Genomic DNA, 11,304 nt, shown 5'->3' on the forward strand with positions numbered 1-11,304 from the left:
ACAACTACAACTTCTACTACTACTATAAATATATCTAATGCTACTAATACTTCTACTTCAAACAATACTTCTACTACAACTTCTACAAATATCACTACTGCTGACATTTTTTAAGCCACAGAAACCATTCGAATATCAACATGTTCAGCTCTTTCAGGAGAGAGTGATATGACTTTTCATATTTATAATCTTTACATTTTTGAATTATTAAGCTTTTTGCAATTTGTTTTGAATAAAATATCTATGGAGAAAATCTTCAAATCCTGTTAAACTTCTTCAATTTTCAAAGCCTTCTTCTTTCTCATACTTTCAGCTACAGACACCATAGTTAGACGTTTCAACTAGAAGGGTTTTCAGCAGTGCAGTTTAAATGCTTTCGGGCTTCAACATTTTTCAGACAGGTAGTCTCTCATTTCTGTATTTTCAGCAATGTTTTTGCAATTCATTTCAGCTTTCAGCATTCCAACGCATTTTCAGCAGGAAATGCATTTTCTAGTTCTTATTCTCCATCTTCCACATCAGAGTTTGCCGCGAAACTTGCCCCACAGCGTTGCCAACACCTGCTCAAAAAGTAATTCAACACGTGCGGCTTGATCGGGAATCGTGAGCTATGACTTTTATAAGAAATTCGTCCAGCGGTTTCCCCGAAAATCGCAATCTACGATGAAAAATCGGCCCATTGACTTGAATGGGATTTCGGCGTGAAGAAAGCAAAAAAAACACTTAACTTTGGACCCACATTGACCAGCCATACTTTAACGTAGAAACATGATTCAAAGTTTAAAACGTAGACAAATTGATGGACGTTATTGAGCCAAATGGACATTTTGCTAGCTAGCATAGTTTTCATGAAGTCACCGATTTAGTTTCAGCAAAACTTTGGGTCTGTTTCAGATTTTATAATGGGTGTGTACTGCGCAGCTCGTTAAGTGCTAGAGTGATGACATCACGGTCAGAGTGAAGCAGAGCAGGAAAATGTTCTGTGATTTTTCCAAACAAATTGCTCCCATTCCCACAATTTTTACTCTTTATACACCATTTTTGGCCAAAAAGCTTGGAAATGTTGTGCTGGTCGCAACAAAGTGTCTATGGAATCCAACGGACTTACACATTTGGCTCAAACAGCCGTGGAGCGACATGAACTCCAACCGACTGCTCCATTAGACCCCATGTTAAATCAGAAAAGAAATTTGTCAAAGAAAGCAGACGGTACCAGTTTTGTAACTTGCGCTGGCGCTCACATTTATAACACTATAAACATAAAAAACATACCAGGGCGTTCGGCAGAGTCTTATCTCTCTCACGGTGCACTTATTTTATTGATTGGACCCATGGTTTTGGTATAAAGTGCATTTGTTTGACAGGTGTTTTCCAGTGTTTTCTCATGAAAAGTCTGCCAAGCTCACAGGTGTTCTTAATTCAGCTAATTACTGATGTTTATAAACAAACAGACTCACAGACTCTCCAGGCCCTGCGTCGTCACCATGGCAACCAGTAACACGCACGCACGCGCTCTCTCTCTCTCTGTCTGTCTGTCTGTCTCTACACAGAAGGATTTACAAATAAATGTGACTCACAAATGCACGCAGAACAAATATATTTCTGCATTTGTATGTATTTGTGTGTGGATGTTTTCTATTTGTTTGTGGATTTGTGTGGATTTGTTTGTGGATCTCTTCACATTTGTTGGTGGGTTTTTTGAGACTCCCCTGCCTGGCCGGATTCACAAATACGTTTTTTTTTAACATGGACCTATCTGTAGCCAATCAGATGTCAGCCTCATTTTCAAGCAATCACATGAGCGCAGCTCCCCCCTCCCCTCCCCACGAGGCTGCCAGCTGTGTTCACACCGAACGCAGGGCGAATTATTCGCGAGATGAGATTACATACAAAGTCTTTGCACAGACACAATGAGACTGCAGTGACGCGAATTTTGCACGGCGCGTTTGAGGCGACGCATTTGAGGCGACGCGTTTTGAGCGTTTGGGGCGTTTGAAGCGACGCGTTTGGAGCGACGCGTTTGAAGCGACGCGTTTGGGGCGTTTGGAGCGACGCGTTTGAAGCGATGCGGTTGGCGCGATGTTCCTCCTGTCATCACTGACGTCTTGTTGTTGTTGAATCAGGAAGTACAAACTGTAGCCATCTGTGTTCACCCAGAGCTCTACGCAGGGACGTGCGGTCAGGGTGTGATGATGAAATGTAAAAAACAAATAATGCTAAAATAAAATAAATATTAATATTTCTCTACTGATCTACGCTATAAATGTAATTTCTGTATTATTCCAAACATTTTTATAATCAAAATCTCTGAATTAGCGTATGTCCTGTTCAAACAAAGAGGAGACAGTGAGATGAGGCAGTGACCAGCTGTTCCTCACCTCAGACTGTGAATCCCTCACTAACTGGGTTGAGCGCGTGCCTTTTGCTGTCTCATTCCTGCACACACTGTAATATTTGTAGACACTTTTATTATATGTCCTTTCTTTCCATATAATAGGTACTGTATTTCACGTCTGTGTAGAACATATTTAGTGTTGCTGATCTGACATTAAGGGGAGGCAAACACTACTCTGCCTCAATGAAGGGTGCGCGAGAGCCCAAGGCTCGGGTTTATTGCGTCAATTAACACAGAGCAGATCGACCCAGGCAGGAAGTCAGACACCGATAAGGGATAGAGCATCCGGTAAGTTTTCAAAATAAAAGCGTCAGCTTTAACTTGGTTTAACTTTTTCAAGAGTATGAATCTAAAATGCAGAAAAGAGAGAAGCATTATCTCAATCGAACCTCAACGATACTGCCGGTAACATCAGCGTTTATGTATATATTGCGACGTCTTCAGGCAGTAGAAGCCACACTGTCAAAATTTCTTGCGAAATTTTCTAGTTGTCAAATCTTGTCCCTCTGAATTGTAGTTAATTAAACATGGGGAAAGTTTGTTGAGGACTACTTTCAGCCACATATTAATACACATTGGGTTGTAAAAATCACAGTACTTTTTTTTTTTACAATAAAAAACTGTTACCCTAGGAACCAGAACCAGGACTGAGCGGGGCAGACCGTCAGACACTGCAGTAAAATGAGAGGTTTTCAAAGGGACTCTGGTGCTCGGCAACAATACCACATTCGTCGACAGGGACCGCCAGAATCAACACAAAATGAAAGTTATGAAAGTCTGCCTTCAGCCTCTTATAAACATTGATAGTTGTATGATGTATCCATGTTGTCTGTGCTTTCATCAATAGCTTTCTTTTTTTTTTGTGATCTAGACGCTGAGCGATGCGACGACCCGAGCTGGTGCCACAAACCAGCAGCTGAGCTGAGGCCCATTAGAGAGTAGACGCATCCATCAGAGGAGTTTCAATCCCATGTTTTCTATGCTGCTGGTGAGATAATGAAATTCCAGCTGGATTTCATTACGGTATTTGTGCTCTATTAGACGAGGGAAGATGGAGCGAGAGAGGGCCGGTGTGTGACAGCGGGTCACGGACCGGACTCCGGATCACAGGCCAAGGTATGCATCATGGAAAGCGGTGAGCCATTACAACTTTGAACTAACTCAATTACTGTGCCGCTGTAGGCAGAGTGCTCTGTGCTGGTCTTCAAAAGGGAGGCAGGGGGAGAGATGGGAAAAGTCAGCTCGATGCTAAATTATTAATTTCGCCAATAATCCTATTTGATAACGAAGAATCCACGGGTCACCCTGTCTCATGTCCCTCTCTCGACTTCCTCCTCTGTACCAAAGTTCTAGCAGTCCTTTGCTTCCACATCTCACAGCTTTCTTGCCAATCTAACCTTGCCCGGTTGTGGACTTTTTACTGCCTTGATGTGTCGTTATTTTCAAGGGATTATGATCTGGTACGATACGTGTGTGGTTATCGGTTTAGATCTGAAACAATAGTTTGGTGTTGCAGCATCAGTGGGGAGCGGTGAGCCCTGGGCCAGGACTAAATTTGTGATCGGTGAAGGCGAGTTCAGAGTGTGCGTCTCTTTTACTTTTATCCCTTCGCCTCTCTTTTCCTCTCCTGGGCGGTTTGTGTAAACCTGATATCTGACTCATTACAGACACAACATCGGCAGCTGGTAGATTGCTATTCATTATCAGTAAGTGTATGTACAGTGCAGACATGACAAAGAATAACAAGCTACTCTGTTGTCAGTGCCCCCTGCATGACTGTGCGTGGCTTTGTGTCTTTTCAAAGTAGAGAAAAACACACACGGAGTGCGTGTGTGTAGCTGCTGCCATTTAAGTTGGCTGTTTATCCTGGATATGCTACACTGAATGTCAAATGAGCAGAATTGTTGTCCCCCCTCAAGTCTTCTGTTTATGTCCTTGAATTCATGTCCACAAAAAGGTGTGTGTGTGTGTGTGTGTGTGTGTGTGTGTTGCATCTCACCTATGTAGACCCTCCTACTGAAGCGCTGCATGAGAAGCAGGACAAATACATGAAGGGGAATAAGGTTGATGATGAACACGTAACCGCCCCAAGCTGAAACCTGTGGGACAAACAAAATGAGAGCATTTTCAAGTTAGCTGGAACTTTGGCAATAGTTGTCGTTAATGAACAGGTGTAACAATTTGTAATATATGTATGCACCAGGTGGCAACCTCTGGTTCTGAAGAGTGAAGTCAGTGCGATAGTGTCTTAAAATTAGCATTGTCTCTAGTGGCCAGCAGGAGGCGACTCCTCTGGTTGTATGAGGAGTCTATGAGAAAATGACTCTACTTCTCACTTGATTTATTCCCTCAGTAAACACTGTAAACATGAGTTTACGGTCTCAATATCTAGTTTCAAGTCTTCTTCAATACAGAATGATGTTTATTTAGTAAATTATGGTCCATTTAGAGTCAAATAGACCATAAAGCAGAGTATGCTTAAGCGCGTGGCTACCTAGCAACCAGAGGTGTACACGGCATTAATCCAACGTCCAAATAGGGTCACTTCCGTTCACACCACAAACCAATTCGTGACGTCGCGATGACTACATCACCTTCTTATATACACAGTCTAGGGCATGCACACACACACGCTCACCTGCACACAGACGTATGAGTGCACAAATCCAAGTCATGTACACACAGTTAGTTTACTGCGTCTTGTCATAATCTGCTGAATCCGTGCGGCACATTCAGCCGCAGTACATAATCAGTATTGTGCCCAGCCCATGAGTCCCTGTAGTCTGGGAACTGAAGGGTGGCTGTGTTCCCTCTCTTATTCGCAACAACACGCACAAACTTCTATAATGAGACAGGTTGCAACAAGAGGGAGGGTGCAAAGCCGCACAGCCCACCTGAGAGCTGTGAAATCACTATGAGCTACAGCGTTAAGACTGCTATTCAGATTATGTTGTCAGTCCCCAGTCCCTCAAAAACACACACACACGCGCACGCACGAGCACACCTTTTTCAATCTTTGTGCTCACTGTCTCTAAGTGTCACGTAACTCCCCGGTCAGTGATCAGCTGGCAGACAAAAGGCGTCGCAGCTTACAGCACAAGGCATTCAAATGACTCATCGCAGATTCATCACAGTCTGGCTGAATGATTGGTGGGTAAAGAAAAGGGTTCTCCAATTGTTCGTTTTTTGGGGGTTATTTGTCTGAGGAAATTTGCTCTCGGTGACGTGAGGCAAACAGTTTGATGGCCATCTGTGAGTGGCACAGTTTCTTGGGTGCTTCTGTGTTTAAGAGTCAGTGCGTGATTTACACAGTGCTGTCCCTCGAGTTTATGACTCAGATTTCCATTCTGCATTTGGGTTAGGTTTAAAGTGTCAGATTAGGACATGAATGTGGTAGGCCTGTCACAATAATTACTTTTATTGAGACGATATATTGTCCCAGAACTTTAATTCTTAACAATACCCAGACATTAGAATTACATTTTTTTTATATTCTATGCAAACACAAAACAAAAAAATAAGTTGGACTCTCGGGCTCTGTTCACAAAAATGCACAATGTCCAAGTTATAAAAGGCAGAGAAACCCTGCCGTTTGTTCTGGCACCAATTTGACAAACACAAAGGGAGATATTGAAGATATTTCCATGTATTGCATGTCATGAACGTAAACATTATGGAGGTTTTAGTGTATTCTCACCATGTAGAAGTAGGAGAGGCAGCATCCGATGGACCAGAAGACAGATCCCGTCTTCACCGACTTCACCTGTAGTTCACATAGGAGAGCGTTAACCAACACACACACTCGCACACAGAGTCTAATTTACATCAATATGCTTACACTAAGCTACTTATACTCCGTTCACTTCTTTGCCTTGAGCATTGGCTCCTTTGCTGCTCACCCGACACAACTGTTTGAATTATTCATCATGTTTCCCTCGTTAACGACCTGCACAAAGCGGAGAGCCGCGTCGTACACAGCTTTACCTTGTGCAAGGGGAGCTAACGAGGGCTTAACAAGGCCCGACTTAACGAAGGCCCAGGTGGGAGTCGCTGTTACTGGCTGGAGGAGATTGGATCATTGGAGATGTGGTGGATTGAAGGAAACGAGGGATAAAGGGGAGCTGGGGTAGGGAAAAGAATGGGTATGGATGCAATCACTAGAGACTATTATTATACTCATTCTGTCCTGTGTGATTTATTCAGAGTGATTTATTACCCTCTATAGAAATGAGGCTTAATGTTAATGTAAATCAGGTTATGCTAGTCCTTTAAGAACATTAGCCATTATAGCCACATGCACAAACCACTGAGGACCAGTGGGATGAATAAATGAGTAGAAGCGGATAGAGGAAGGTCACATCTGTGTACGTGTAATACGTGTATAAATCACAAACACGTACAATGTCCTACCTACTTTAATATGCATCACGATTGAGACACTGGAACCTCTTGTGTAGAATGTTGATAATGAGATGCATTTGCTAGTTGGATTAGCTGCTGCTAACATTAAGAAACATCTTAAATGAACACTTAGCTTTACAAGATCACACGATTGAACGAGGATAATGCTATCAAGGCTTTTTCTCCTACCATTGCCTCCATCTAGTTTTACATGGAGGTTTAACTTCATACTTGCTACAGTAAAAATCAATTATGTTTCATATTAAATCTGAATTAACAGATGTTGTTAGCTACTTGGCAGTGAAACAAGCTGAAAACACAACATCTGGAACATTATCATTGCTATGGCCAACATGGTAGCAAACAGTTGCCATCGAGCACATACAAAGCAGCCCGTTATGTTTTGGCTCCTCTGATGAAAGTCAAACATTCACTCTCCCTTTTGCTCTGGTTTGGTCTCCACCAAAACAATCTGTCTCTATAGCTGCTAGATAATCCACAATGATGATAATAATAATAATTCACCAGCAAGTTGCTAACTCTGTCTGCCATTTGGGGCTGGGCAGGTAATGTACAGTGGATTTATCTGAGCTGTAAAAAAAAAAACAAAGCAACTAAAGCTGACTTAGGCTAAATGGTGCATATTTCTTAAATCCCTGTTAAAAACAAAGTTCATTACACCTAGCAACACTAATGCAGCTTCTGTGTGGACTGAAAATTACTTGTTGCTACTAACTCACTATTACTTTCATGTTACACATTTCATTTGAGTCATTGTTAATATCGTCATATGGCACAGCCATAACATGTCATTGTATACAATTTAGATTCTCCTCAAAATCTGCCTTTACAAAAAGATTAGTATCGTGCTAGAGTGGACATCCTATCAGTTGCAGTTCTTTGGATCTGATACTTAATTCTTAGTGCCGCCACTAAATAAATATCTGCCCAAACGCAGTTAACTTGTATCTCAACTTTAAGCAACTTTGTGTTGTCACCACATGGAGTGGAGAAGAGACAGATGAAGTGAACATAATGCTGTCTGTACCAGTTACAAACAGGCTCAGTAGTGAACAACATGCTAACATACTGAACGATTGGATTCATGTTTTTTGATTCATAACTAATACAGTATGTATAGGGCGTACCCAGAGGTAGTAGGTGAACTGCAGGGCGAAGATGGCGATGCCCTCGTTGTCGAAGGAGCCGGCCACGGAGCGGGAGATGTAGCCGGGGACGATGGCGATGAAGCAGGCGGCCAGCAGCCCTGCCCCCTGGTTCCACAGCTCCCTGGTGAGCAGGAAGGTGGAGATGGAGGTCAGGCCGCTGAACACCGGCGCCAGGAAAACGCACACGTCCCGGATGTGGACGGTGACGTTGAGCAGGTTGAGCACGTAGTGGATGAGGCCTGCCGTGACCATCAGGCCTGGATACACCTGGGTGGGTGGGTGGGTAAAAAGAGTATATTTCTGCAACTACAAACTGTATTTTAATAATTTTGTGAGATTTGTTCAGATGTGTAAATATCAGTATATATGTTACTGGTTAAGAGTAAATGAAGATGGCACACAGCACAAATTGAAAATTTTCAGATTTGCCTTAAAAAAAAAGCACTTTCAGGATAATTATTTCTTAGGAATGATGTAGCTTGAAGGTTTAAACCTCTCACAGATCATAGCACAATGTGTGAACATTCGCTCTGCAAATTTTGACATTGATAAAGTGAAGCACAACAAAATTAGAGAGGTTTTAGTACAGAGATTTCAGGCGAGGTCTCCAAAATTTAAACATTTACACATTTTGCACAATGTGTGCTATTTTGTCATGTACCAAACTATATAATTCAATTGTATACATCGCTAATGGTGTTCAATACATCCAAATACAGCAGTTTTGGCTTTATTTGAAGGCTAGAATCCTCTGTGTTCATTCGATTATTTTTTTGATTCCAGCTCTTCCCCCGCTGTATCTCAGCCCCCCTTTGGACGATTTTAGTCATTGACACCTCCTTCGACGCATTAGGGCCAATAGAATTGAGTTAATCCACAAGGGGTAAGATTGATACCACTGTTAGCCAATCAGAATCAAAAAAGTGCCGTCCATCGTGAAGCGTAAAATCCGATTTGCTGAAAGTCAAATCATGATATCTGGTCAGTACAGCCTCCTACACGTTCCAAAAAAACTGAGTGTGACACAGGATTTCCGCTGAACAGATTTGAATAAGGATTAGCTGGGAAAAAGGCTTTGTTTTCTCAAAACATTTTTGATCATAATCGATATTGTGGTTTGCTTTGCTGGTGTTGTTTTGATCATAACTCTGTGATGATTTGTTGTAGCGGAATATGAGTCATATGTCTGTAATCCTCAGGTTGCTGCCGTTGTTTGAGTTAGCACAGAGCTAGTTAGCACAGAGCTAGAGCCATAAATTTGACGAGTGTGTTGCCTAGGTGGTGATATATGGATTTTGATATTTGGTAATAACTTTAGTTAGTTATTGAGTTGTGTTTGGAGTGTGTACAAACGGCTTACAGGACCTTGTAGCTCAGGCTCTGCAGTTTAACCAGGTATGCGATATCATTATATTCGTTATTTATAAGTGCATTCTTATTCACGCTAAATGCTAAACTTTCTCCGCACCCCCCCCACAGGACCCTAAAAAAGGGTCTGCTCGGGTTTAAGAGGTTTTAAGCATCATTTCACTGCCGTGGCCGACATCATTTACAGTTTGAATGAGGAATTCTGTCCAGGGACTCTGAAGATGGGCTTTTACCAGCCAGCATCATCACCAAACCAAAAAAGAAAACCAAAGTTCTGATGACAGCAAATGTTACTGAATTTCCAGCGCACTAAACAATCTTTGAAGAAAAAAAAAGCATATTCGAGTTTTCTTCATATTGAGAACGACAGCAGAGCAGAGGCGAACAAAGCTACAGAGAGTCCCAATCAAAGCAAGGAATGGAAACTTCACCTATTGTTTGCAGTTTGGTGCTTCATGTTAAATTATTGCTGACTCCGAAATACTAAAACAAAAGAAAAATGTGAAAATTATATTAGATTTAATCATGTACAAATGATTCCCAGCAGCTATTTAAAACTATTACTGTTTACTCTACCTGTCAGCTTCAACTTACATTCCCCTCTATGGTTTGCATCTGTTAACTAAATACTGCTGTTGTATGAACAGTGACTGCAAAGACATGTTCAATACAATATCTTAATAAACAGGTACTGGCATAATAATTTAGCTTCTTAAGTAGAGTATTGTTTTTGTCCTTTATGTTGTTCCAGTGACACGTGATGCAAAAGGGTTGCTTTAGAGTAGGAGTGTAAATACTGATCGATTGTGATTGACTGGTGGGGGGGAGGTTAGTCCCGAAGTTAGCTACAACTATGGTCCACACTTAAGGTGGGCTGACCTTTAAGGTGGAGTTTGGCTCAGCACCTCTTTCCCTCTTCTCACCCTCTCCTTGGTGGACAGCGGCGAAAGATTGAAAAGCATGTTTTCTTTAAACGATCGCCAAAATAATCGTGAGATATTCAGCTTTCTGAAGGTCCTTGAACACATCATGTGTGACGAATGCTTCCGTCAGAGAAGACAGCCAAAACGAAGATTAAAATTGTGACGCTATAAGTATAGGTTATAAAAATGTAAATAATTCAATAATCTTAGCACGTGTAGCCTCAGTTTTTTTTTTGACATTGGTAATACTTGGTAGTACTTGGAAAATGCTGTATTTAACGAATGCATCGTTTTCCAATTGTTGTAAAATAAATGATCAAAGAAAATTAACTTGCGTTTTTATTTCTATTTTATTTTTAGGATTTATGGCATTTTAGCTGCGTTACATTTTTGAGTTCTCTCTACTTCTAACCATGGTTCGGCCGTTTCCTTAGAGAGAGGTGAAGGACCTATATATTGCAGTGAAAACAACGTACTAAAAGCTGTTGTTTCGTCAGCTAATGTGAAACGTAAGTAATATGATGAACAGATTAGCCCGCGATAGTTCTCCCTTCATCAACCCCAAATAGAGAGATCACATGCAGCGCTGCAAATAGAGGAGGAGGAGATCAGCATTCAGAGATGAGTTGGAGGTGTAATGACGTGTTAAAAGCGACCCCGGTCCGTCCGTCCTCTGGCTATTATGGAGACAAATCTGCTTTGTGTGTTGTGCTAGTGCTCCCCGCTAACTCCCTGCCTCCCCCAGGAGCCGTTTGACCAGCCAGCTACACGCTTACGGAGTGTGTGAGACGCGTAGCTGAGAGCGGGTTTAAGAGGTTGACTGAGTATCCGTCACGGTAATGTGACTCATGAGGAATAAGGACAAGGGAAAGGATGGGGCTGAAGAAGAAGGTACTACACACATGTGCACAATCAGTCCCCAGCCTCCCAACACACACACACACACACACACACACACACACACACACACACACACACACACACACACACACACACACACACACACACACACACACACACACACACACACACACACACACACACACAC

The 11,304-nt window shown here is 42.0% G+C and overlaps 1 protein-coding gene across 2 annotated transcripts in view; it reads right to left on the reverse strand.

Moving 5' to 3' along the window:
- The window catches only part of LOC137891440 (dolichyl-diphosphooligosaccharide--protein glycosyltransferase subunit STT3B), a 60,534-nt gene that overhangs the window by 23,291 nt on the left and 25,939 nt on the right, over positions 1-11,304 (reverse strand). For both annotated transcript variants that reach the window (XM_068736036.1, XM_068736037.1), the window contains exons 3-5: positions 7,945-8,232; positions 6,093-6,158; positions 4,395-4,494 (exon numbers count right to left, since the gene is read on the reverse strand). In XM_068736036.1, the coding sequence (XP_068592137.1) occupies positions 4,395-4,494; positions 6,093-6,158; positions 7,945-8,232 (454 nt within the window). The remainder of the gene's footprint in view (positions 1-4,394; positions 4,495-6,092; positions 6,159-7,944; positions 8,233-11,304) is intronic.

Source organism: Cebidichthys violaceus, unplaced genomic scaffold, assembly GCF_023349555.1.
Source record: "Cebidichthys violaceus isolate CVI_PGR_0920_01 unplaced genomic scaffold, fCebVio1.0.p SCAF_7, whole genome shotgun sequence".
NCBI classification, from domain to species: Eukaryota; Metazoa; Chordata; class Actinopteri; order Perciformes; family Stichaeidae; genus Cebidichthys; species Cebidichthys violaceus.